Source organism: Salminus brasiliensis, chromosome 15, assembly GCF_030463535.1.
Source record: "Salminus brasiliensis chromosome 15, fSalBra1.hap2, whole genome shotgun sequence".
In the NCBI taxonomy this organism is placed as follows: Eukaryota; Metazoa; Chordata; class Actinopteri; order Characiformes; family Bryconidae; genus Salminus; species Salminus brasiliensis.
The window spans coordinates 35,423,360-35,451,358 of NC_132892.1; the positions used below are offsets into that span (position 1 = coordinate 35,423,360).

Here is a 27,999-nt window from a genome sequence, read left to right on the forward strand (position 1 = left end):
GGCTGGGCTGGGCAGTGAGGGAGGGCAGCTCTGGGTGGGATCACAGCTCTACAGCCCCCAGTTCCAGCTGCGGTCTGCTCGAGCTCAGTCCTGCTTCCTGGGGGGGTTCTGTCCGGGTTCTGTCCGGGTTCGTAGCGGATCAGCTCCACCGAGACCCGGAACACAACAGAGGGAGTCGGGGATTCGGGCGGGTTCCTGGGCGAGAGGGTTCCGGAGAGTCGGAGGTCAGTTTACCCCCAGCGTCACCTCCCTTACTCCCTTACCCTGGAGCTCCCTGGAGCTACACCCGGTCTGCCCGGCAGCCGGAGCGGCGAGCAGCCGGAGCGGCGAGCAGCCGGAGCGGCCGGCGCTGAGCTAACGCCGCTAGCCCGTAGCCTGTAGCCCGTAGCCCGTAGCCCGTAGCCCTTAGCCCGTAGCCCGTAGCCCGTAGCCCGTAGCCCGTAGCCCTTAGCCCGTAGCCCGTAGCCCTTAGCCCGTAGCCCGTAGCCTGTAGCCCGTAGCCCGTAGCCCGTAGCCCGTAGCCCTTAGCCCGTAGCCCGTAGCCCTTAGCCCGTAGCCCGTAGCCTGTAGCCCGTAGCCCGTAGCCCTTAGCCCGTAGCCCGTAGCCCTTAGCCCGTAGCCCTTAGCCCGTAGCCCGTAGCCCGTAGCCCGTAGCCCGTAGCCCGTAGCCTGTAGCCTGTAGCCCGTAGCCTGTAGCTAGCGGCAGCTAGCGGGTTTGATTGACGGGCTGCGGGGCGGGGCGGGGCGGGCCTGTGGGCGGGCCTGTGGGCGGGCGGTGTGGGGGGCGGTGTGGGGGGCTGCTCGGCTGCTCGGCTGCAGCGCTGGAGGTTAACGCCGGGCTCCTGTTCCAGGCGCTGAACTCCGGCCTGTACCCTCCTTAAAGCTAGCGGTCAGCCCGCAGGCTGGGTGTAGGGGGGTGTGTGTGTGTGTGTGTGTGTGTGTGTGTGTGTGTGTGTGTGTGTGTGTGTGTGTGTGTGTGTGTGTGGTTGCTATGGTAACCGTGTGAGTAAACAGATCGGATTTGCTCACTTCGGCCTTAAAAATCTGAACATCTGATCAACAACGTCTGTGTATGTGTGTGAGTATGTGTGTGTGTGTGTGAGTGTGTATATGTGTGAGTATGTGTGAGTGTGTATATGTGTGTGAGTGTGTTGAGTGTGTGAGTTGTGTGTGTGTGTGTGTTGAGTGTGTGTGTGTGAGTGTGTATATATGTGTGTGAGTGTGTGTATGTGTGTGAGTGTGTATATATGTGTGTGAGTGTGTATGTGTGTGTGTGTGTGTATATGTGTGTGTATGTGTGTTGAGTGTGTGTGTGAGTGTGTATATATGTGTGTATGTGTGTGAGTGTGTGTGTATGTGTGTGAGTGTGTGTGTGTGTGTGTGTTGGGGGGTGTGTGTGTGAGTGTATGTGTGTGTGTGTATATGTGTATGTGTGTGAGTGTGTGTTGGGGGGTGTGTGTGTGAGTGTATGTGTGTGTGTGTATATGTGTATGTGTGTGAGTGTGTGTTGGGGGGTGTGTGTGTGTGTTGAGTGTGTGTGTGTGTTGAGTGAGTGTGTTGTGTGTGTGTGTGTGTGTGTTGAGTGTGTGTGTGTGAGTGTGTATATATGTGTGTGTGTGTGTGTGTGAGTGTGTGTGTGTGAGTGTGTATATATGTGTGTGTGTGTGTGTATGTGTGTGAGTGTGTGTTGGGGGGTGTGTGTGTAAAGGGTTAAACCCTGCTGTAAATGAGCAGCACTGCCACTGCCTAGCGGGGGGAGGAGAAAAAAACCCACAACACATGGGTTACCATAGCAACCACTTGTAACAGCATAGCAGCTGCCCAGCAACCACTTGAAATGGCATAGCAAACATTCGAAACAGCATAGCGACCGCCTAGCAACCACCTGGGATACCTTAGCAACAGCATACCAAGCAGTTGGAACAGTGGAGCAGCAGCTGCCTGAGATCAGGCCACTGCATAGTTATAAAGATCGGCAGCGCCTTTGATGTTTGTTTGATTGATTGATTGATTGATTGGTTGTTTAGATGATCAGTCACCAAAATGATATTTGTGAATGAGTTATTATTATTATTATTATTATTATTATTATTATTATTATTGTGATTGGCAATTATATAGCAGTGCAGTTGCAAATGACTAACTGAAACAAACCTGAGTTATCCTAGCAACTACATAACAACCACCTAGCAACCACTTAAAAGCATGGCAAGCATTTTGAATGGCATGGCAACTGTGTGGCAGAAACCTGGGATACCTTAGCAACGGTGTACCAAGCAGCTGCCTGAGATCAGACCACTGCATAGTTGATGGTCAGCTCCTTTGTTGTTTGTTTTTGTTTGTTTGTTCAAATGATCAGTCACTATTATTATTATTATTATTATTAATAGTGATTTCTCATTTTATAGCAGTGTTGTTGCAAATGAGCAGCACAGCAACTTCCTAACTGAAACAAGCAACAAACACCTGGGTTGTCCTAGCAACCACTTAACCACTTAAACATAACAGCCATCTAGCAACCACTTAAAAAGGCTTACTAAGCCTGTAGAACCACATAGCAACTGCTTGGCAACCATCTGTGATACCTTAGCAATAGCATACAGAGAGCTTGGGAAAGCAGAGCAGCTGCCTGGCCGTGTAGATCAGCGCTGTGCTTCTGTCGGATACCTCACAGTGACCCAGGAGAACCACACCTCCACATTTACACCGATAATGGAGAGCGTCCAGAACCTGAAACCTGAACATCTGAACATCTGGACTAAACAAAGAATTTGTCTTAGGGTGTTAAAAAAGGCAGAGAACGGTTGCTCTGTTTATTATTATTATTATTATTATTATATGGTTGTTGTTGTTGTTGTTGTTGTTGTTATTAGTGATTGCAGGTTGTAAAGCAATGCAGTGCAGATGCAAATGAGCAGCACAGCCGCTGCCTAGCTGAAATATCACCTGCTTCACCACAGCAACCACTTGCAACAGCGTAGGAAACGACATCACAGCAACAGCCTTGCAACAACCTAGATCTCATTTGAAATGGTATTGCAAGGTATAACAACTGCTTAGCAACCACCTGGGATACCTTAGCAACAGTATAGCAAGGGTTTTTTTATTTGTAAAGATGATAGTTAGTAGTGGTTGAGTTGTTTTTAAAGAACATCTAAAGAACATTTTTGATTATTATTATTAAAGAACAACCTGTTAGAACCTCTAGACCCTCTAGAACCTTCTAGAACCCTAACCTGTTTAATAATAATAAAAAGAAGTACAGTAAAACTCAGGACTTTATTATTGTCATTACATTATTATTATTATTATTAGTGATTGCACCTCGCAATGCAATGCAGTCCAGTTGCAGACTAACAGCACAGCCGCTGCCTAGATGCAAAGCCACCTGGGTTACCATAGCAACCTCTCAGGCCAGCATAGCAGCCGCCTAGCCACCACTTGGAGCGGCCTAGCAACCACTTGGAAAGCAGATCAGCTGCTTAGCAACCACATTGCAGCCACCTGGGATACCATAGTCAACATCTCGCAGCCATCTAGCAACACCATAGCAACTGCCTAGCAACGCTTTGGGAATTGCTTAAGCTGCGCAGTCGCTCGGCTCCCTCCCTGCTCTCCTTCATCGCCGCACTCCCACACTGCCGCTGGCGGAGGGGGCGGGCTGCAGCTCGCCCGGGTCTGCCGTGTGTGCTTCAGGTTCCTGCCTGGGCTGAGCTGAGCTGACGGGCAGGGCTTAACTTCACCCCCTGCTCTCCTTTTCAGAGGGATGTCCACCAATTTAGGACCAGGAGAGGGTGGAGGGGACCCATGCTGGAGGAGGAAGAGGAGGTCAGTGGGCCTGGGCACAGATCTGTCCATGGCGGATATCGAGCACCTGCAGATGGAGGTGGCTGAGCTGAGGAAGGAGGTGGCCAGACTGCAGGCGGAGCGCAGGCAGGGGAGGATGGTGGAGTGTAAGACGGAGGTACGTGCTAGTGATGTGGGCTATCCTTTTACTAACTGATGGTGATGTATGTCATGTATGTGTACTGATGCTCTAGAAAACATAGCAACCGCCTAGCAACCGCATAGCAACCACCTAGAAAGCAAAGCAACTGCCTAGCAACCACATTGCACACTGAAGACATCCTAGTTAATGAATACATTCAGCTACTTTAAGCTGCACCCATTGCTGACACAGATGTGCAAATGCACACACAGCTTGTCTAGTCCCTGTAGAGAAGAAGTACTGCCAATAGAATAGGACTATATATATCACAACCCTATTGGCACCATGCTGCCTAATGCCAGGTGTGGGCTAGAGGGGTGTAATAAAGCCCCCCAGCATTGGAGCAGTGGAGGAACTGTGTTCTCTGGAATGATGATGATGATGGTGGTGGTGGTGGTGGTGGTGGTGGAGCTCCATCCAGTACTATCCAAGCAGTTGGGGAGGATGAGGGGTGGTGATCATAACTGTGCCAGTTGAGACCCTTTGCAGGTGGCACATCACACAGTCACTGTTCTAGCTCCTAAGGGGTGTTTTAGGGTTATCAATAAAGCTCAGTACACTATATGGACAAAAGTATTGGGACACACCTCTGAGCAGCCTGTGATCCTTACAGTAGGCATGTACTTCTGTTTCCTCGGTTGCTGCAGGAGCTGGAGCACGCCATCACTCCATCGTTCAGCTGCGCGAGCGAGGACCTGGTCGTGGTGCAGGTCGATGAAAACGATGAAAGCGCTGAAAACGATGAAAGCTTTGAAAACAGCGAAAATCTTGGCGGAGACCAAGACATGCTGCCCAAGATGGAGGACCAGCCCTGTCTGAGTAAGGTCTGTGAAACTCAGACCAACCACACACAAACGCAGTACGGACCCCACCACCAGCTGGGGCTGAGGGATTTCCCCATTATCTGTAAAGAAGAGCCGGTAGAGGAAAGCCTGTCGGTTCATGATGCCGGACTCCAGCGCGTGGTCCAGAACCTGTTTAAGACCTGTTCGGCGGGACTGATGGAGTTCAAGGCCATACCGGACATGAACGGGGAAATCAAAGAAGAGGTGGAGATGGATCATGAAAGCGAAGGTTCTGAGGACGAGAATGAGGATGACGAGGAGGATGAAGGTGACGAAGACTTTGTACCTTCAGGTAACTTGAAGGAAATCTTATCAGTAAAATATTTAAAATATAAAGATTAGAAAATTAATAAACATCTACACTGCTGCCGTTCTCCGTACTCCTCACCTCCAGTACTGAATTATAGGCCTGAAGAAAGACCGACTAGATGGGCTTATCCATTAAAACCTGTAGGAGGAAGCTGGTAGAACATCCATGTTATCTTCTGGACAGGAAATATATTTATATTAGACTACAAATACACTGCTGGCTCCCGTCTTACCAAGATAGCTCACTCCTGTGGATGCGTTTATACTGTATAACATATTTTTCTATATATCTTTTTAACAAACGTGTTTTTTTTAGCATGTTACTAATATACCATTGACTGTAAGCTCATTTGATTGACGGTAGGAGCTTTAAATAAAGTGAATTAGTGCAGTCAAGCAGTAAGTATTTAATAAAAAGCATAATTTAATGTATTTTTCACCATATTTAAAGTAAGTAAGTATATTTTCTAGCATTTTTACAGCACACAGTTCAGCACTGGGTTCGGGTTTCAGTGTGAAGATCTTTAGATGATCCTGTTTGCTTTTGCTTCATTTTCATTTTCCTCTTCCTAAATTCCAGGAGACTTCCGACAGATGTACTCCGACATCGGGAGCACGTCCTTTCAGCCTCTGGAAGGCCAGGACAACAGGCCGAAAAGGAACCTGCCGAGTCCCAGGTCTCACCAGAGTCTGGGTGACGGAGAGGTGCCGTACTGCTGTTCCATATGTGAGCAGAGCTTCAGTGAGAAGTCTGACCTTCTCAAACACCTGGAGCTGCACAAGGAGGAGAAGCCCCATCACTGCGACCAGTGTGGAGAAAGCTTCACCACCTTATTCAAGCTGCAGTCCCATCAGAAAACGCACACCGGGGAGAACGGCTTCACCTGCACGGTGTGCGGCAAGCAGTTCCTGCAGGCGCTAAACCTGAGGATTCACATGAGGATCCACTCCGGCGAGAAGCCCTACGTCTGCCCCACCTGTGGGAAGAGCTTCTGCCAGCCGTCCGCCTTCCGGAGACACCAGCGAGTGCACACCGGAGAGAAGCCCTACCACTGCACCGAGTGCGGGAAGCAGTTCGCCAGAGCGTCGATGCTGAAGGTTCACCAGACGATCCATACCGGAGAGAAGCCCTTCGGCTGCCCGGTGTGCGGAAAGGAGTTCTCCCAGGCCTTGTATCTGAAGAGCCATTGGAGGGTGCACACCGGGGAGAGGCCTTACAACTGTCCCATCTGTGGAAGAGACTTCTCCCACCTGTCCTCCCTTCGCAGGCACCAGATCGTTCACACTGGGAAGAAGCCGTACCAGTGCGCCGAGTGCGGGAAGCAGTTCACCAGAGCCTCCAAGCTGAAGATCCACCAGAGATTGCATTCTGTGGAGAAGGCCTTTTCTGCTCTCCCCTGATTCCTCTGCTCAAACCAATGCGTGCATCTAATCTGTGGATTAGGGGTGGGCGATATGCTGAAAATATTATATCACGATATTTTTTTTTATGCACAGACAGAATGCAGCAGTAGTGATACGCTGAGAAAAGCGTACTGTCAGAATTCATCACCTTACAGTCAAATCTGGGGGTTATGCTGATTCGTCTTTAAAAGGGAGGGGTGTGAAATGCCTGCAGTTTGCTTCTCTAGTCCCTTTAGGGGCTGATGTGGATCCGCATCAACAGTACAACCCATTAAATTGTACAGTATCAGGGCCGGCATGTTCGCCTGGAGCTAGAGCAGCATCAGATTGGGACACTACAGCACAGTTTTACAGTGGAAAATTCAACATTAGCCACGTTTTCAGATGCTGCCCGTTTCTGAGCCCGACGCTCGAGGCTCAGTGTAAAACTAAAGAAGCAGACTTGGGTCGCTGATCTGTCTCCGGCTGAATGGAAAATGCATCACGTTTGTCCATAAACTTTTATTTGATGACCACAGAATGCTGCCAGAATAAAAGTCCCCATTCTGAATCAGTGTAAACCCAAGGATGGAGATCTAGCCTAGTCTGATGCTGATGCTGAGACAAACGCACATGAAAAATAGAGGATGTTTTTAATGGGAAAATGCAGCGTTTATTTCTGTAGAATAATAAATGGTGATCTATTAGATCGTCCAGACATTCAGCTCTGCAGTAAATTCGTCCAGTGTTGGTTTGGAATTATCGGCTAACTGGAATCGACCATCCAGCAGCAGAGACGTTCTATATCCTGCAATACTGATAGCATTGATATCAAAGAGCATCCCTGTACAATATATCCGCCGTCTCAGAAACTCTGAATCTGGATCGTTTCGGTGTTCTTTCTTTGTCCTGTCGGGTTCAGGCTTGTTAATTATTGATGATTATTGTTGATTATTGTTAATTATTGTTGATTATTGTTAAACCGTGGGTCCGTTTTTATTATTTAAGCTTCACAGGTACTGATGATTAATCTGCCCACCGTTCTTCCTCTAACCGTTTCCTATTTTTTTAGCTGTTGTGCAGAAATCAGAGCGTATGCTGATCAAAGCGACTCTCATCAGTTAAAAATCAAGTCAAATTATTGATCAGCTTCTGTAATTTATCAATGCATGCGTTGGTAGAGGTTTGTGCAGTTGGGTTGTTTTCCTCACAGTATTTTTACATTGGAAATAATGCGTTTATAATTATTCCGACTTTTCTATCATTTCCATTCTTGGACTTTAATACCTGTACAAGTGTTCTGCTGTTCCACATAGAAGCTGATCCACCAGAGAATTCATACCGGACTCTCTTCTCTGAGAAATACATACTGGAGAGAAGCTGTGCTGTTGGTCCTCTGTCCAGTCAGACTGTTGCAGTGATGAGTACATACTGGAGGTCAGCTGACTTGTCGGTTGCTGAAGCTTCATGGGAGCCAGATCTGTACTGCTTGAAGCGACATTCTCATTATTCATAATTCATACCGAGGAGAAGCCCCACCCACCCATAACAAAGGCCAGCGAATTCATACTGGAGAACAGTCTGTCCAGCTGTTTGCTGCTGTCCACTGAAGCAAGCCCAGCCACTGAGCTCTGGGAGGAGGTTCGTTCACATCCAAAGATTTGGATTATTGACCGTTTCACTCTGAATGAGTTATTGATCAGTCGGACATGTTTGGTGTCTGATGTTTTACACTGGAGGTTAAGGTCACTCACAGCTGCACGTTCTGGTCACATGATCTGATTTCTTAGCTTTTTTGTTTTTTGCCTTAACTCAGGCCAGAAGTGAGCGTCTGCGCTTTTATTTTAAAGGGATGCTGGAGCTGTCTCTGAACTCGTCTCATTTCTGATTATTGATCTTCGAGGCTTTATTTGAGAATCACTTTATTTTACGATGTTTAAATTCTTTGGGGGGTGATCTGTTAATGACCCGGTCAGGCCTGTTCTGCAGTAACTGAATGGACTAAAGCACAGAGCGGTTAAGTTATAGGGCCGTTTGGTTTAGGTGGCTTGTATGTATCAATTTATTGCTCATATAAAAGAAATAAAAATCTAAAGCTGAGCTTTGAAAAGTGTTCAGCTGAGCTTGACTTCCGTCGTCATCATTACTAAGCGTGCCTTAGTGGTTAATTAGAGGACCGTGGGCCTCCTCGAATGCGCTCTGACGGGTTTGGTAGAAGGTTCATGTCTGATTGGAGTCGTTTCCATGTTTCAATGTCATTAAAATATTACAATAAAATAAGAAAAAACATTGACTTTTATTGTGTGTTAAAATGGTTACCATAGTTACAGAGATTGTATTGTTGTTATTATTATTATTATTATTATTATTATTATTATTGAGAGCCATATGTCCTCTGTGTCCCCGTTGGGACATGGACTCCACAAGACCTCTGCCAGATGTTTCGGAGATGTTCTGACCCAGTCGTCACTGCCATCAACTTCAAGAACTGACCGGATCATCAGTGTTGTTAGGTTGTATGCCACGCCCACAAAGAAGGCCACACCCACTAACTGACACAATAAACCTGCTTGATACGTTTATGTATATATTAAGGTAGTAATGCTAAATTATTTTTATTATAATTATTTTAAAATATTTTTTATTATTTTTGTTAATATTTCAAAATTTAAGCATCAACAGACATATCATATAGACCAAATATCATTGAGTATGTAATTAAATACCTATACTGTATTAATACATGTAATTAAATACTCTATTAAATACTATTTAATTCTTCTAAGTAATATTTGCATTGATGTAACGTTATGATTGGTTTATTATTTAATATCTATTAGCCAGCTCCTGTGTAATGATCCCCAGCTCCGAGCTGTCTGGGTCCTCCTCCTGTTGTGTGGGGTAGGGCTTTTATTTTGACACCCTGTGAATTCCCCTCCGCGCGGTCGGTCGGTCGGTCGGGTGAGCGGCGGGGCGGCAGTGCGGGCGGATCTCTCGGGCTCAGGTGGTTGAAGGAGGGCAGCAGCGGCAGCTCCGGACAGGTCACCGCCACACGCCGGGCCGGGGAGTCCCGCGGGCGGACAGTCCGGGGGGATGCGGGCGTTAATGGGCCGCCGGAGGGCGAGGGGAGTGAACACTGGCCGTCTCGTGCTGCTCGGACCTCAGTGGTGAGTCTGACCCCCCGTCCTCCTCAGACCCAGCGCGGGGCAGTTAGCCTGGATACCAGCCCTCCTGTCTCTTAAATCAGGATCAATCTGTCCGGATTGATATTAATAATTAATAATATCTGAATATTAAAACTTCAGTTTCCTCCGTTTCCTGTCTGTCAGCCACAGGCCACGCCCTAATCTCTCATTACACATCACACTGACCCAATACACACTGCACCACAGCCTGCAGCAGCGTAGCCCCGCCCACCCAGCCTGCAGCTGTTTAACCCCACCCACTTAACCTACAGCAGTTTAGCCCCGCCCACCCAGCCTGCAGCTGTTTAACCCCACCCACTCAGCCTACAGCTGTTTAACCCCGCCCACTTAACATACAGCAGTTTAGCCCCACCCATTCAGCCAAAAGCAGTTTAGCCCCACCCATTCAGCCAAAAACAGTTTAGCCCCGCCCACTTAACATACAGCAGTTTAGCCCCACCCACTTAACATACAGCAGTTTAGCCCCACCCATTCAGCCTACAGCAGTTTAACCCCGCCCATTCAGCCAAAAGCAGTTTAGCCCCGCCCACTTAACATACAGCAGTTTAGCCCTGCCCATTCAGCCTACAGCAGTTTAGCCCCGCCCATTCAGCCTACAGCAGTTAAGCCCCACCCATTCAGCCAAAAGCAGTTTAGCCCCGCCCACTTAACATACAGCAGTTTAGCCCCGCCCATTCAGCCTACAGCAGTTTAGCCCCACCCACTTAAGCTACAGCAGTTTGCCCTGCAGATACTGACTAAGGCTGTTTGTCCTGAATCCACAGACGGGACGGGACAGGTGGGGGCGGGGGTAACCCGGACAGAATGACAGAACCTCTGCTGGTGTCTGAGAAGCTTGAGGAGGAGGAGCGAGTTCTGGTAAAGTCCTGCGACTCTGAGACGTCCTCCGTACCGGTACCGACCCGCTGCAGCCGAGACGCACCGTACACCAAGTCTGTGGGGACGGATCTGTCCATGGACGACATCGAGGCGATTCAGCTAGAAAATCACTACCTGAGGAAGAGGGTGGGCTCGCTGATGAAGAGGATAAAGCAGCGCGACTTCCACGACCTGAGGAGAGGGGTAAGCTCCAGACCGGACGTCTGCCCAGAGGGGCTTTAACCCCTTAATGTCCTGAAAATGACAATTTCTCTTTTTAATGATTTATTTTAAACTGTATTAATTAACACTTTGAATACGTGACTTTTATTTTGTATCATCATAAATCTGTAGCATTGTCTGGTGCTTGCAGTGCACAGATCGTCCTCCAGGGAGTAGAAAAGGTGTCTGATTTTATTATTGTTTATTGATAATAATAAATAAAATCATTAATATGATCATTTATTAATATTATTATTATTTAAAGTAACTCATTATTAATCATCACACTGCTGTTGCAGGTCTCGAGAACCCACACGTGTGCTATAAAATACGATACGCTGGGCTTTAAAGGGTTAATCTGTTTTATTTACCACCCTGTTATTTCACCTCACAGTGAAACACACTGATTGTCCTTCTATGGAGGGCTCGCTTAGATTAGCCTAGCCTAGCCTAGCGTAACCAAATCCTAGAAGAGATGCTTTTGACACCGTTGCCATGGTTACCTCTGGCAGGCCGATGTTTCCGGCCCATCCAGCCTGGACTCGGACTGTAACGGCGGAGACAGGCGGACGGCGAGGACCCCGGTAAAGCTGTGCTCGGTGCGGCTGGTGGACTGCAGGAGCGGCGCGGAGGACGAGGATCCGCACTGCCAGCTTTCATCGGACGAAGAGGCGGAGGAGGAGGACGACGTCTTCAAAATCGTCCTCCCGGGTACAGGGCAACGTATTACATCACAGTGTCCAACCGTCCAATCACAGAACCCCGCCGTATAAACACTGCTGTCTTACCTTACGTCTAGTAGGGGGCAGCCATGCATCGTATGATGAATGCACCAGATGCCCAAAAGTTTGTGGACACCCCTTCTAATGAAAGCATTCAGCTACTAAATGCACACACACAGCTTGTCTAGTGCAGTAGAGAAGAAGTACTGCCAATAGAATAGGACCATCTGCAGCAGATCAACATCATGACCCTATCGGCTCCATGTTGCCTAATAATGCCAGGCGTGGGCTAGAGGGGTATAAAGCCCCCCAGCATTGAGCCCCTGTCTCTAGTAGAGACAGTTACTCTAACAAAAGCAGGATCAGCTGTTTAATAGCCTTGATTTCAGAAGAAACAGTGAATGCACGAGAAGTGTCCCAATACTTTTGTCTTGTCTGAAAGCTGTAAAGGTGTTGTAGTAGCTGTCTCTCTCTCTCTCTCTCTCTCTCTCTCTGGGTCTAAAGGCAGGAATGTATCGTATGATGAATGCACTAGATGTCCAAAAGTTTGTGGACACCCCTTCTAATGAAAGCATTCATCTACTAAATGCACACACACAGCTTGTCTAGTGCAGTAGAGAAGAAGTACTGCCAATAGAATAGGACTCTCTGTGAATGCACAAGCAGGTGTCCCAATACTTTTGTCTTGTCTGAAAGCTGTAAAGGTGTAGTAATAGCTGTCTTTCTCTCTCTCTCTCTCTCAGGGTCTAAAGACAGGAGGGGAGAAGACTCTCCGTCGCGGCCCGTCCCCAAGAAGGAGAAACGCTATCACTGTTTGTACTGCGAGAAAAGCTTCTACAACTCCGGAAACCTCAACGCCCACCACCGCATCCACACGGGGGAGAAGCCGTACCAGTGCTCCTACTGCGACAAGAGCTTCACCCAGTCCGGCCAGCTGAAGTACCACGTGAGGAAACACACCGGGGAGAAGCCGCCGGAGCCGCGGAAAAAGAAGAAGAAGGAGGGCAAAAAAGAGACGTGTCCGTGTCCGTACTGCGGGAAGTGCTTCCCCAGCCAGTCCCACGTCACCATGCACCAGAGGATTCACACCGGAGAGAGGCCGTACACCTGCTCCCACTGCGGCAAGAGCTTCCGGCAGATGGGCCGCCTGCGGGCGCACGAGAGGCTCCACACCGGAGAGCGGCCGTTCTCCTGCTCCGAGTGCGGGAAGAGCTTCAACGAGAAGAAGGACTTCAAGATCCATCAGACGGTTCACACCAAGGAGAAGCCCTACCTGTGCTCCGTGTGTGGAAAGAGCTTCTCCAGACCGGACGGCCTTTACTTCCACCAGAAAATCCACAGCGACGTCAGGGCCCACCTGTGCTCCCTGTGCGGCAAGAGCTTCATCCGCCTGGGCGCCCTGAAGAACCACCAGCGGACGCACAGCGACGAGAAGCCCTACCTGTGCCCCCTTTGCGGGAAGTCCTTCAAGACTCCGCCGTACCTCCAGAAGCACATCCGGACGCACTCCGGGGAGCGGCCCTACAGCTGCTCGCTGTGCGGCGAGAGCTTCTCGCGCTCCGACAACCTCGTCAGCCATGAGAAACGGCACAGCGGCGAGCGGCTGCACGAGTGCCCACGCTGCGACAAAACCTTCATCCTGCCAGAGCTGCTGGTGGCCCACCAGGAGGTGCACACTGGAGAGCGACCCTACCGCTGCTCCGTGTGTGGAGAAACCTTCAGCTACTCGGGGTCTCTGCTCACACACCAGAAAAAACACACCACGGAGGAGCTCAGCGACAGCCCCCCTCCAGATCCCTGAGGTCTCCCGTGATGGGGAAACTCCACCGACTTCTCAAAGTCCATCCAGAGTCGAGGTTCGGGGGTTCGGTGAGAAACTGAGCTTCACTGTAGAGAAACTGACCCACTCTGATCTCTACAGTGGAGGTGAATGGAAGCAGACGTCGGTCGCCATGACTACAACAACACAGACACAGCCCATAATTTATCTCCTATCCAAACCCACCAGTGCAGCTACACGAGTCTTCTGAGTTTTATATGGAGTGATGATGATGATGATGATGATGATGATGATGAAGGTAAAATAGTGAATAGAGAATCTGAACTAATGCAGTTCTCTTTAGGGACTACTTTCTGTAGCTGCACTACACCCTGCAGCATGTATCCCTCCACCATTTTAATGATCTGGTTCTAAAAGCAGGTTCTAGAGCCGAACTATTCTCAGAACTCTGGTAGAACAGTGTCTCAGGCATCAGGCAGCGTCTTCATCACCATTAGGTGAAGAACTTTCTGTGAGGAGCTTTTATTAGAGCTTCAGACGTCTGCTTCCCTTCACCTCCACTGTAGAACCACAGCTCTGACTGGGGGAGGTTATCTAGAACCTCCACTGTAGAACCACAGCTCTGACTGGGGGAGGTTATCTAGAACCTCCACTGTAGAACTCCAGCTCTGACAGGGGGAGCTTATCTAGAACCTCCACTGTAGAACAACTCTGACTGGAGGAGCTTATCTAGAACCAAGCGTTTCACACCAGACCCCCCTCTGACGGACTCTGTTCACGTCTTTACTGTTTAATAACGCAGAGAATTTTGGGATATCAGTGGAATTCCCCTTTTCAAACACTACTTAGCCCTTATTCCACGTGCAGGGTGGGTCCTGGAGACACTTCTAGAGTGTAGACATCGGGTCTAAACCCACCTGCATCAGCATTACAGTAAAGTAGAACATTTATTAGAGCTTAAAAATGAATTAATGAATCTAAACGCTTTGATCTCCAGAAGATCAATAAACGCATCACGCATCAGCTTCCGATATCCCAACATCTAAACATCTACCACCTGGTGATACACCTCGCTGTAAATGCAGCCGCCCACCTAACACCCACCTGCCTGGTGCTTTTTTTCTGGTGGTTCGACACTGGAGCTATGAAGCTAATGCAGCTAACAAGCAATGGAAGCTTATTTACACCAATTAGCATGGAGCTAACTGCATGTCTGACCACCACACATTCTCCTCAGACCGTTTGGAGGCGTTCACGCCTCCCATTCCCATTACAAGCCCTGCAGTAAGGCTTTTCTCCAGTATGTATTCTTTTTATATATTGTACCCCATGGGTATTTCTTTTCTCCAGTATGTATTATTTTCTGCAAATTGCACCACATAGGTATTTCTTTTTATTTTCATGCTCTTTATAGAAATTGAAGACAGAGGTAAGGCTTTTCTCCAGTATGTATTGTTTATATTCCTTAAAGCCCACAGGTAGAGCTCTTCTCCAGTAGCTGTTATATGTATGCATTAAAGCCTAGCAGTAAGACTGCTTTCCAGTATGTATTCTTCATATGTACTGAAGGCCAGATGTAAGGCTATACTTCAGTATGTACTGAAACTCAAAGGTAAGGATTTTTTTTCGAGTATGCATTTTTGTACGTATTGCAGCCCAGCAGTAAGACTGTGCTTCGGTATGAATTATTTTGATGTGCTGTAGCCCAGAGGTAAGGCTTTTCTCCAGTATGTATTGTTTATACTAATTAAAGCCCACAGGTAGAGCTCTTCTCCAGTAGCTGCTATATGTATGCATTAAAGCCTAGCAGTAAGACTGCATTCCAGTATGTATTATTTTGATATGCTGTAGCCCAGAGGAAAGACTTTTTCCCAGTATGTACTTTGTATGTAATGAAGACCAGAGGTCGGGTATTTCTCCAGTGTGTGTTCTTTGTATATATTGAAGCCCAAAGGTAATGCTTCTGTTCAGTATGTATTTCAAAAGTAGTAAGGCTTTTCTCCGGTATGTATTTTTATGTGTTCGGAAACTTGGAGAAAGGTAAAGCCTTTCTGCAGGATGTTTCTGTTTGTACATACCCAATCCTAGAGGTGAGGCTTTTCACCAGTATGTATTATTCGTACACGCTTAAGCCTAGAGCTATGGCTTTTTCCCAGTATGTATTTTTTAACGTTAACTCCAGCCCAAAGGTAAGTTTCCCTCCTTGTATGTGTTCTTTGTACATACAGAAAGGCTGATGAAGGCTTTTTCCAGTATGTATTCTCAGCATTGAAGGGAAGGTAAGGCTTCTCTCCAGTGTGTATTGCTTGCTGCAAGAGACTGAAGCGACTGAAACTGCAGCAAGTCTGTTAGAGATCACTTAGAGAACACCTCCGCAGGGTTTGGAGCAGGGAGCATGTGATGGGTCAGACATGCAGTTAGCTCCATGCTAATTGGTGGGGTATACACTTCCATTATGTATTAGCTACATTAGCCTCATAGCTCCAGTGTAGAACTGCAGTGCTGATTGGCTGTATTGGGGCGAGGAGGCGAGGGCGTCTGAGACCGCTGTAGTGGACTGTCCTGTTTAAATACTGAACAGACGAAAGAGGCAGCGTCGGTTCGGACCGGCTGACCGTGGTTCTGGAGGGCGGTTTCTCTTGTTCTCTGCTGGGAAGGTTGTCCAGGTGGGGGCGCAGTGTGTATTTCCAGTATGCCTAAACAGCATTTGCCTGCTTTTCTGTGTCGTTATTCATTTCTCCAGTGGCTGAATGTCAGTGTCTGCTTATTTCCAGTGTTTAGTGACTGAACTAACCTGAACTGACTAATATCCTCATCACTGTATATCAACATTTCACTTCTGCATATAGAACTCTTATATTTTCATACTGTTCAATGGAAGGTACTTTCAGAAGCATGAGGAGGACTTTTATATTGAAAAGCTGAAGGGCACTTTCTGTGCGAGTCTGTAGGACTGACCGTGTATCAGTGTATCAGTACGACACCAGTCAGATGGTCATTTTTATTTTATTAAAGAAAATGCAAAATTAACGATTTTGATGGTAGTCATTTGAAATCTGTGATATTGCTCATAATTTCATATTTGTTATGAGGGGCTTTTTTTAAAGTAGCCATTTGTGTTACTGTACCTTTAAAACTGGTATATGTAAATTACCTCAGTTCTGGTTGGCTGGACTGTGTTGTGTGTGAAACTTTTACAACTTGCATGAATTGGAGGGGCCTTGTGTTTCCACTCACTGGCCACTTTATTAGAAACCCCTACCTCGTGCTTCCACTCACCGGCCACTTTATTAGAAACCCCTACCTCGTGCTTCCACTCACCGGCCACTTTATTAGAAACCCCTACCTCGTGCTTCCACTCACTGGCCACTTTATTAGAAACACCCACCTTGTGCTTCCACTCACCGGCCACTTTATTAGAAACCCCTACCTCGTGCTTCCACTCACTGGCCACTTTATTAGAAACCCCTACCTCGTGCTTCCACTCACTGGCCACTTTATTAGAAACCCCTACCTTGTGCTTCCACTCACTGGCCACTTTATTAGAAACCCCTACCTCGTGCTTCCACTCACTGGACACTTTATTAGAAACACCATACCTCAGGCTTCTTCACTGGCCACTTTATTAGAAACACCTACCTTGTGCTTCCACTCACTGGCCACTTTATTAGAAACTCCATAAGTAAATATATGTTGTATTCATTAGCTAATCTAGAACCTGTTCTGAAGTTAAGGGTTCTGCTTGGCGTGTGTTCTCTGATGAACCTTCAGATTGTCTAATCTCCCAAACGTCCGTCCGCACTGAGTGCAGTGGTAGAGCCGGGTGTGGGTTCCGCGGTGGGCGGTGAGGTTGGACCTCAGGACGAAGCTCTTCCCGCAGGTGAGGCAGTGGTGAGGTCTTTCTCCTGTGTGGGTTTTCTGGTGAGCCGAGAGCGTCTTCCTGCTCGCCAGCTGTTTCCCGCAGGTGGCGCACAGGTAGGGCTTCTCTCCGGTGTGTCTCCTCTGGTGGACGGAGAAGTCCGACTTGCGCTTGAACCCCTTCCCACACACAGAGCAGGCGTAGGGCCTCTCTCCGGAGTGCGTTCTCTGGTGAATCAGAAAGGAGCTCTGACTGGAAAACTGCTTCCCACACTGAGGGCAGAGGTGGGGCTTCTCTCCGGTATGAATTCTCAGGTGGTTTATGAGACTGTGTTTGGTTTTCAGAAGCTTCCCACAGTAAGAGCAGATATGAGGTCCGTCTTCAGCGTGTCCTTCAGGTGACGGATTTTCACTGTTGCCTGAGGAAATAGGAATATCCATGTGCTAAGTCACAATGTAACTATTACACTGATTAAATAGATTATATTAATTATATTTAAGATCCTAGGTCACGATTCCAAGCTACTATTTCAAGCTACTATTTCAAGATCCTAAGTCACAATTCCAAGCAAATATTTCCAAAATCCTAAGTAATATCTAAGCAACAATTTCAAGATCCTAAGTCATGATTCCAAGCTACCATTTCAAGCTACTATTTCAAGCTACTTTGGCACAATTCCAAGCTACCATTTCAAGATCCTAAGTCACAATTCCAAGCTACTATAGCACAATTCCAAGCTACTATTTCAAGATCCTAAGTCACAATTCCAAGCTACTATTTCAAGCTACTATGGCACAGTTCCAAGCTACTATTTCCAAGATCCTAAGTCACAATTCCAAGCTACCATTTCAAGATCCAAGGTCACAATTCCAAGCTACTATTTCAAGATCCTAAGTCACAATTCCAAGCTACCATTTCAAGATCCTAAGTCACAATTCCAAGCTACTATAGCACAATTCCAAGCTACTATTTCAAGCTACTATGGCACAGTTCCAAGCTACTATTTCCAAGATCCTAAGTCACAATTCCAAGCTACCATTTCAAGATCCAAGGTCACAATTCCAAGCTACTATTTCAAGCTACTATGGCACAATTCCAAGCTAGTATTCCAAGCTACTATTTCCAAGATCCTAAGTCACAATTCCAAGCTAGTATTTCAAGCTACTATGGCACAATTCCAAGCTACTATTTCCAAGATACTAACTCACAATTCCAAGCTACCATTTCAAGATCCTAAGTCACAATTCCAAGCTACTATTCCAAGCTACTATTTCCAAGATCCTAAGTCACAATTCCAAGCTAGTATTTCAAGCTACTATGGCACAGTTCCAAGCTACCATTTCAAGATCCTAAGTCACAATTCCAAGCTACTATTTCCAAGATCCTAAGTAATATCTAAGCAACAATTTCAAGATCCTAAGTCATGATTCCAAGCTACCATTTTAAGCTACTATTTCAAGCTACTTTGGCACAATTCCAAGCTACCATTTCAAGATTCAACATCACAATTTCAAGCTACCATTTCAAGATCCTAAGTCACAATTCCAAGCTACTATAGCACAATTCCAAGCTACTATTTCAAGCTACTATGGCACAGTTCCAAGCTACTATTTCCAAGATCCTAAGTCACAATTCCAAGCTAGTATTTCAAGCTACTATGGCACAATTCCAAGCTACCATTTCAAGATCCTAAGTCACAATTCCAAGCTAGTATTTCAAGCTACTATGGCACAATTCCAAGCTAGTATTTCAAGCTACTATGGCACAATTCCAAGCTACTATTCCAAGCTACTATTTCCAAGATCCTAAGTCACAATTCCAAGCTAGTATTTCAAGCTACTATGGCACAATTCCAAGCTACTATTCCAAGCTACTATTTCCAAGATCCTAAGTCACAATTCCAAGCTACTATTTCCAAGATCCTAAGTCACAATTCCAAGCTAGTATTTTAAGCTACTATGGCACAGTTCCAAGCTACCATTTCAAGATCCTAAGTCACAATTCCAAGCTACTATAGCACAATGAGGCATTAGGGTGGGGATGTAAATACACCTATATTCACCTTGACAGGAACTGACGTGGCTGTGAGCACCGTCCTTCCTCAGGATAGTTCTTCCGCAGATCGGGCAGTGGAAGTGACCGCTCGGCCTGCAGCCCAGATGGCACATGCATATAACGTAGCCTAAGAGGAGAGAAACAGGTGGATGTTCTACAGCTCCCCTCGACCCCCCTCGGCTCAGACAGTCTTACTGTGAATAGCTGAAGGAGTAGAAGATAAACTGATCTTCAAAACACAAAGTTAAAGAAGAAACACTTTTAAACTCTAATCAGAATCAGTGGGTTCTTTTGATGTTGTAGAATTTTACAGTGACAAAAGAAAACGGACACCTCAAGAGATCTGAGCTCTCAGATCACTTCCATCAAGCTCTCCGACCTCCGTGGCTTGTTCACAGTCATCGTCAGGAGAGGTCAGGTGATCAAACCTCGTCCCAACATTCAATGAAAAGTGAGAGTGAGTGCTGTTCCCAACCTCTCTCGCGCACTGCTTTCCTCAGGTGGCACTGCAGGTGTCTGTTTACGCTGTACGCATCATGGCGGGGTTTGTAAACGGTGGGGGGGCAGAAGGGGCAGTGGAACTTAGAACAGCACTTAGAACATCGCTTAGCAGCAGGAGGAGGTTCCCCACTCTTCAGAACGCTGCAGTGCTGGAACAGGAAGATCAATACTTAGTACTCAGTATCAAGGTACTCAGATCAGATCAGTATTGATCAGTACTCAGCATCAAGGTACTCGGATCAGATCAGTATTGATCAATACTCAGCATTAAGGTACTCGGATCAGATCAGTATTGATCAGTACTCAGCATCAAGGTACTCAGATCAGATCAGTATTGATCAGTACTCAGCATCAAGGTACTCAGATCAGATCAGTATTGATCAATACTCAGCATCAAGGTACTCAGATCAGATCAGTATTGATCAGTACTCAGCATCAAGGTACTCAGATCAGATCAGTATTGATCAGTACTCAGCATTAAGGTACTCGGATCAGATCAGTATTGATCAGTACTCAGCATCAAGGTACTCGGATCAGATCAGTATTGATCAGTACTCAGCATCAAAGTACTCGGATCAGATCAGTACTCAGCATCAAAGTACTCGGATCAGATCAGTACTCAGCATCAAAGTACTCGGATCAGATCAGTATTGATCAGTACTCAGCATCAAGGTACTCGGATCAGATCAGTATTGATCAGTACTCAGCATCAAGGTACTCGGATCAGATCAGTATTGATCAGTACTCAGCATCAAGGTACTCGGATCAGATCAGTATTGATCAATACTCAGTATCAAGGTACTCGGATCAGATCAGTATCGATCAGTACTCAGCATCAAGGTACTCGGATCAGATCAGTATTGATCAGTACTCAGCATCAAGGTACTCAGATCAGATCAGTATTGATCAGTACTCAGTATCAAGGTACTCAGATCAGATCAGTATTGATCAGTACTCAGCATCAAGGTACTCAGATCAGATCAGTATTGATCAGTACTCAGCATCAAGGTACTCAGATCAGATCAGTATTGATCAGTACTCAGTATCAAGGTACTCAGATCAGATCAGTATTGATCAGTACTCAGCATCAAGGTACTCGGATCAGATCAGTATTGATCAGTACTCAGCATCAAGGTACTCAGATCAGATCAGTATTGATCAGTACTCAGCATCAAGGTACTCGGATCAGATCAGTATTGGACGATAACCTGCATTCCAACACCTATCAATCACCTGTAAAGCTGAATCTATTAACAGTATCAGAAAACCCAGACTGACGGTCCTTCACCTGTAACCGCCCCCTCTCACTCACCACGCCTTCTCCGGTGTGAATTTCCTGCACGGAGGCGTCAGGCTCTTGTCCAGTATGTATTCTCAGGTGGAAACTGAGAGCATATTTGTTTCTGAAGGTCTCTCCACACCGACCACACAGAAACTTCTCCACCCGAGCTTCAGACGGAGACCTTTCACTGCCTCCTGAGCAAACACACAATCCATGCAGTCATTAACGGCAGCATTTCCCCCATAGCCATAATCAATACCTTCATCACTGCCTATCCTGCTGATTCCCATAGCAACCGTGGCTGAGCTGCAGTGACGACACCTTTCCACTACTACTACTGCTGCTTACTCTCAAAATAAAGGTGCTACCATAGACGTGATGCCATGGAAGGATGATTTTGGGTTCTAGAGAGAACCATTTGTGTTTAGAACCTTTTAAAATATTTAAAGAACCACATGTAAAGGTTTTACACACATATACGTAGCTGTTCTACAAAAAGGGTTCTTCTCATTCTGCTCAACCGCTGGTTAAACTCAGGTCACCTCCAAAAACCTCCTTTTTGATCCCATGTTGATTATCAATAAAATAAAATAAATAAAAATAATTAAATAATTAAAATTCCTAAACCCTAGCTGACACCGTCATACTGAAACCATCTGATTTACATATTTGTTGGTCAGTACAGTCTATACATTTCTGCTTATCTTACACTGACACACACACACACACACACACACACACACACACACACACTCCTCAATTATTATCTCATTATTATTATTATTATTATTGTAGTTATTTTTTTTTCATTGTTAAAATTGCTAGAATTATAATAGCTATTTTTTAATATTTATATCTATATAATATCACCATAGCAACCAAAGTTAAAGCTGAATATTTTCTGTTTTGCCGTTATTGATTGACACACATTAACCCTTTCTCTCACACTGATCCAAACATACTGAAGAAAGAAATCCCAATATGAGAAAATTAAACCTAAACTAAACCCTACACTTATTAAAGCCGGCTCTCTTTTCATGGTTCAGTGAAGTTATCTGAGTTCTGAATTATTTAAAATTAAAAACATGACAGGACATTTTTTGTGTTTTTTTAACCTTTTAATTTGCATAATTTTATTATCATACTCAATATTTTTTCTTTATTTCTTGTAAAGCTCTGTATTACCTCTACAAAGGGTTTATCTAAACATACTACTATTACTGTTATGGTAAATTATTATTATTATTATTATTATTATTAATAATAATAATAAAATGAGGAAGTAAATGTAAATGTACTATTGTTATTGTTGTTTTTTGATCTGGATTTTCATGTTTTCAGACCCTCACCTCCACAGGAACTGACGTGGCTCTGAGCACCGTCCTTCCTCAGTATAGTTCTTCCGCAGATCGGGCAGTGGAAGTGACCGCTCGGCCTGCAGCCCAGATGGCACATGCATATAACGTAGCCTAAAAAAAAAAGTACACATGAAAACCGTAGCAGCGGTGCAGGTGATCTACACCTCATATCATACAACACTGTGAACATAACGCACTGGAAAAGAACTGGAGATCAAAGTTCAAAGACCCGGGCTCGGCAAACTGCCACTGTTGGGCCCTTGGGCAAGGCCCTTCACCCTCTTTCTGCTCGCCGGCCGCTGGAGTTGGCTGCCCATCACTCTGGGTGGCCCCTAGTTCACTAGTGTGTGTGTGTTCGCCCACAGATGGGTCAAATGCAGAGGACACATTTCACTTTACAGATACTGTACCTTTACCTTTTTACCTTTATTATGGAGGAAATTGAAAAACACCAAGAAAAGGAGATACGAGGATTTTGTGTGACAGCTTGTATCTCCATTTCTCCTGTATTTCTCTTTTCTCCGTATCTAAGACAAGCCAAGACACATTTATCTGTGGAGCACCTTTTAAACACAGTGGCAATTCAAAGAGCAACAGAAAAATACAAAGGAAAATTAAAGCCTTAAAATGTTGCATTTTAAAAGTATGTTATAATAAGAATATTAAATTAAATTAAAATAATAATAATAGTAATCATCATAATAATAACCATAGTCATAATAATTAAAAGACAAAAAATAATTAAATTAAATTAACATTAATAATAATCATCACCATCATAATAATAAGCATAATAAATCATAATAATAATCATAGTAAAAGACTATAATTAAATTAAATTAAATTAAATTAAATTAATAATAATAGTTACCGCTGGCCCACTGGCTGAACAGTAACAGTGTACATAAGGGACTGTAATGATGATCTATTTGTGAGTGCTGTTCCCAACCTCTCTCGCGCACTGCTTTCCTCAGGTGGCACTGCAGGTGTCTGTTTACGCTGTACGCATCATGGCGGGGTTTGTAAACGGTGGGGGGGCAGAAGGGGCAGTGGAACTTAGAACAGCACTTAGAACATCGCTTAGCAGCCGGAGGAGGTTCCCCACTCTTCAGAACGCTGCAGTGCTGGAACAGGAAGAGGAGCAGCTGTACTATCATACACACAGCATTCCTAATGACTAATCAGCAACAGGGCCAGTTATACAACATGTGGTCAAAAGTATTGGGACACCTGCTCCATCACGGTTTCATCTGAAATCAAGGGTCTTAAAGAGCTGATCCTGCTTCTGTTGGAGTAACTGCCTCTACTGTCCAGAGAAGAAGACTTTCTACTAGAAGCCCCCCTCAATGCTGGGGGGCTTTATACCCCTCTAGCCCACGCCTGGCCTTAGGCAGCATGGTGTCAATAACTTCATGATGTTGATCTGCTCCAGAGGGTCCTATTCTATTGGCAGTACTTCTCTACAGGGGCTAGAGCAATTCACTGGAAGGGGTGTCCACAAACATTTGGACATTTACAGGTATTAATGTTCTAGGGTGTTGAGGATTGCTTCAGTTTTACTCACAGTACTCATACTGGCTCCATCCTCCTCCACGTCCTGCAGGGGGTGCTGGTCAATGCTACCGCTGCCCTGAGCTTCCTCAGGACTGAGGTCACTGTAGCAGTGCGGAGTCAGACTGCGTCCATCCTCCATCTCCAACACCGGGTTTAGACCTGCCTCAGAACTGGACACCTCCTCCTGAGAGACCCCACAGATCATCACCATACATACAGACTGATCCCTACCGACTCCTGGCCACTTTATTAGAAACACTGACCTTCAGCTATCACTCACTGGCCACTTTTAGCCAAGGTAGGTGTTTCTAATAAAGTGGCCAGTGAGTGGAAGCACAAGGTAAGGGTTTCCAATAAAGTGGCCAGTGAGTGGAAGCACAAGGTAGGTGTTTCTAATAAAGTGGCCAGTGAGTGGAAGCACAAGGTAAGGGTTTCCAATAAAGTGGCCAGTGAGTGGAAGCACAAGGTAGGTGTTTCTAATAAAGTGGCCAGTGAGTAGAAGCACAAGGTAGGTGTTTCTAATAAAGTGGCCAGTGAGTAGAAGCACAAGATGGGTGTTTCTAATAAAGTGGCCAGTGAGTGGAAGCACAAGGTAGGTGTTTCTAATAAAGTGGCCAGTGAGTGGAAGCACAAGGTAGGTGTTTCTAATAAAGTGGCCAGTGAGTGGAAGCACAAGGTAGGTGTTTCTAATAAAGTGGCCAGTGAGCGGAAGCACAAGGTAGGTGTTTCTAATAAAGTGGCCAGTGAGTGGAAGCACAAGGTAGGTGTTTCTAATAAAGTGGCCAGTGAGTGGAAGCACAAGGTAGGGGTTTCTAATAAAGTGGCCAGTGAGTGGAAGAACAAGGTAGGTGTTTCTAATAAAGTGGCCAGTGAGGAAGCACAAGGTAGGGGTGTTTCTAATAAAGTGGCCAGTGAGTGGAAGCACAAGGTAGGTGTTTCTAATAAAGTGGCCAGTGAGTGGAAGCACAAGGTAGGTGTTTCTAATAAAGTGGCCAGTGAGTAGAAGCACAAGGTAGGTGTTTCCAATAAAGTGGCCAGTGAGTAGAAGCACAAGGTAGGGATAATGATAATGAATAATAAATAATAATATGAGTAAATATTTGAATAATAAATATTTGGTCCGTCACTGACCTTATAAGGAAGTTCTTCCTGCTGCTTCAGCTGCTGCTCCAGGGAGGTGATGGCCTCTCTCAGCTCTCTCACCTCTGCTTGTAGGTTTCCAATGTCCTCCATGGAGAGATCAGTTCCTACAGACTTTGTGCAGGAGGCTTCAGAGTCGTACAACAGGTGGAGCTCCACTACAACACCTCCATCCTCCACACAGCTGCCCTCCATTCCACACTGTGCTGGTGGAGGTGGAGCCGACAGCCTGCATTACAATGGACCAGCATCAGTTCTGGTTCTCCACTGTTCTCTAAATAAGAACAAAGAGAAAGTCTGTGGTCATAAAGCGACTCCACACACCAACACAGGAGCTTTACAAAACACTGCAGGTTCTGCAGCTACTGTGTTCAGACACCACTCACTTAAACCGGTTTAATCAGTTCATCACTCACTTAAACCGGTTTAATCAGTTCATCACTCACTTAAACCGGTTTAATCAGTTCATCACTCACTTAAACCGGTTTAATCAGTTCTTCATTCACTTAAACCGGTTTAATCAGTTCTTCACTCACTTAAACCGGTTTAATCAGTTCTTCATTCACTTAAACCGGTTTAATCAGTTCTTCACTCACTTAAACCGGTTTAATCAGTTCATCACTCACTTAAACCGGTTTAATCAGTTCTTCACTCACTTAAACCGGTTTAATCAGTTCATCACTCACTTAAACCGGTTTAATCAGTTCTTCACTCACTTAAACCGGTTTAATCAGTTCTTCACTCACTTAAACCGGTTTAATCAGTTCATCACTCACTTAAACCGGTTTAATCAGTTCTTCACTCACTTAAACCGGTTTAATCAGTTCTTCATTCAGTTAAACCGGTTTAATCAGTTCTTCATTCAGTTAAACCGGTTTAATCAGTTCATCACTCACTTAAACCGATTTAATCAGTTCATCACTCACTTAAACCGATTTAATCAGTTCTTCACTCACTTAAACCGGTTTAATCAGTTCATCACTCACTTAAACCGGTTTAATCAGTTCTTCACTCACTTAAACCGGTTTAATCAGTTCTTCACTCACTTAAACCGGTTTAATCAGTTCATCACTCACTTAAACCGGTTTAATCAGTTCTTCATTCAGTTAAACCGGTTTAATCAGTTCATCACTCACTTAAACCGGTTTAATCAGTTCATCACTCACTTAAACCGGTTTAATCAGTTCTTCACTCACTTAAACCGGTTTAATCAGTTCATCACTCACTTAAACCGGTTTAATCAGTTCTTCATTCACTTAAACCGGTTTAATCAGTTCTTCACTCACTTAAACCGGTTTAATCAGTTCTTCACTCACTTAAACCGGTTTAATCAGTTCTTCATTCAGTTAAACCGGTTTAATCAGTTCTTCATTCACTTAAACTGGTTTAATCTGTTCTTCATTGAGCTAAACTGGTTTAATCTGTTCTTCATTGAGCTAAATCGGTTTAATCTGTTCTTCATTGAGCTAAATCGGTTTAATCTGTTCTTCATTCAGTTAAACTGGCTTAATCTATTCTTCATTCAGTTAAACCGATTTAATCAGTTCTTTATTCAGTTAAACCGGTTTAATTCATTCTTCATTCAGTTAAACCGGTGTAATCCATTCTTCATTCAGTTAAACCGGTGTAATCAGTTCTTCATTGTGCTAAATTGTTTTAATCTGTTCTTCATTCAGTTAAACTGGTTTAATTTGTTCTTCATTCAGTTAAACCGGTTTAATCTGTTCTTCATTCAGTTAAACCGGTTTAATCTGTTCTTCATTCAGTTAAACCGGTTTAATCTGTTCTTCATTGAGCTAAATCGGTTTAATCTGTTCTTCATTCAGTTAAACTGGTTTAATCAGTTCTTCATTCAGTTAAACCGGTTTAATCTGTTCTTCATTGAGCTAAATCGGTTTAATCTGTTCTTCATTCAGTTAAACCGGTTTAATCTGTTCTTCATTGAGTTAAACCGGTTTAATCTGTTCTTCATTGAGTTAAACCGGTTTAATCTGTTCTTCATTCAGTTAAACCGGTTTAATCTGTTCTTCATTGAGCTAAATCGGTTTAATCTGTTCTTCATTCAGTTAAACTGGCTTAATCTATTCTTCATTCAGTTAAACCGATTTAATCTGTTCTTCATTGAGCTAAATCGGTTTAATCTGTTCTTCATTCAGTTAAACTGGCTTAATCTATTCTTCATTCAGTTAAACCGGTTTAATCTGTTCTTCATTGAGCTAAATCGGTTTAATCTGTTCTTCATTCAGTTAAACCGGTTTAATCTGTTCTTCATTCAGTTAAACCGGTTTAATCTGTTCTTCATTGAGTTAAACCGGTTTAATCTGTTCTTCATTCAGTTAAACCGGTTTAATCTGTTCTTCATTCAGTTAAATCGGTTTAATCTGTTCTTCATTGAGCTAAATCGGTTTAATCTGTTCTTCATTCAGTTAAACTGGTTCAATCAGTTCTTCATTCAGTTAAATGTAGATATACAGTTCTAGATAAACAGTTCTACGCGTGATTCTGTAGACATGCGGGTTTAAGCACGTTTGTACAGGTAAGTTCTAGATATCAGTTACCGCTTCACTTTCAACACAAACAGAATTACCGTCCGGGTTCTGCCCCTCGCCTCGGCCTCTGGTTCTGCCTCTGGTTCTGGTTCTGGCTCTGCCTCTGGTTCTGCCTCTGGTTCTGCCTCTGGTTCTGGTTCTGGTTCTTGTTCTTGTTCTTGTTCTTGTTCTGGTTCTGCCTCTGGCTCTGGTTCTGGTTCTGGTTCTGGTTCTTGTTCTTGCTCTGCCTCTGGTTCTGGTTCTGGTGCTGGTGCTGGTTCTTGTTCTTGCTCTGCCTCTGCCTCTGGTTCTGGTTCTGGTTCTGGTTCTGGTTCTGGTTAAAGCTGATTCGGGTTAGTTTGAGTGTCAGCTGGAGCGCGCGCTGTCGCCGTGTTTGTAAACAGTGCTT

General features: G+C 45.1%; 2 protein-coding genes across 2 annotated transcripts; one reads left to right on the forward strand and one right to left on the reverse strand.

Annotated features, from left to right (window-relative positions):
- The first annotated feature begins 812 nt into the window (after window positions 1-812).
- Window positions 813-16,343, forward strand: LOC140535609 (uncharacterized). The gene is made up of 8 exons (XM_072657006.1): window positions 813-3,964; window positions 4,636-5,125; window positions 5,723-6,531; window positions 8,342-8,400; window positions 9,431-9,667; window positions 10,496-10,793; window positions 11,324-11,522; window positions 12,277-16,343. The coding sequence occupies exons 1-8, from the start codon at window positions 3,767-3,769 to the stop codon at window positions 13,332-13,334; spliced, it is 3,348 nt and encodes a 1,115-aa protein (XP_072513107.1). The 5' UTR covers window positions 813-3,766; the 3' UTR covers window positions 13,335-16,343.
- Window positions 16,304-27,998, reverse strand: LOC140536220 (uncharacterized). Its single transcript, XM_072657936.1, has 9 exons — window positions 27,650-27,998; window positions 25,054-25,336; window positions 23,933-24,106; window positions 23,318-23,492; window positions 22,360-22,479; window positions 21,041-21,204; window positions 19,703-19,877; window positions 19,235-19,354; window positions 16,304-17,590 (listed from the first exon to the last, which is right to left on the reverse strand). The coding sequence occupies exons 2-9, from the start codon at window positions 25,255-25,257 to the stop codon at window positions 17,043-17,045; spliced, it is 1,680 nt and encodes a 559-aa protein (XP_072514037.1). The 5' UTR covers window positions 25,258-25,336; window positions 27,650-27,998; the 3' UTR covers window positions 16,304-17,042.
- Between the last annotated feature and the right edge of the window lies 1 nt (window position 27,999).

Bases quoted from the DNA above. Each gene is read 5' to 3' on its own strand.
- LOC140535609 (XM_072657006.1), top strand. From the start codon at position 3,767: ATGTCCACCAATTTAGGACCAGGAGAGGGTGGAGGGGACCCATGCTGG. The intron at 8,401-9,430 runs GTCTCATTTCTG...TGTGTGGGGTAG, and splicing joins CTGGAGCTGTCTCTGAACTC to GGCTTTTATTTTGACACCCT. The intron at 9,668-10,495 runs GTCTCGTGCTGC...CTGAATCCACAG, and splicing joins GAGGGGAGTGAACACTGGCC to ACGGGACGGGACAGGTGGGG.
- LOC140536220 (XM_072657936.1), bottom strand. From the start codon at position 25,257: ATGGAGGGCAGCTGTGTGGAGGATGGAGGTGTTGTAGTGGAGCTCCAC. The intron at 23,493-23,932 runs GTGAGTAAAACT...TTCCTGTTCCAG, and splicing joins ATGGAGCCAGTATGAGTACT to CACTGCAGCGTTCTGAAGAG. The intron at 19,878-21,040 runs GTGAGTGAGAGG...TTCCTGTTCCAG, and splicing joins TTCACACCGGAGAAGGCGTG to CACTGCAGCGTTCTGAAGAG.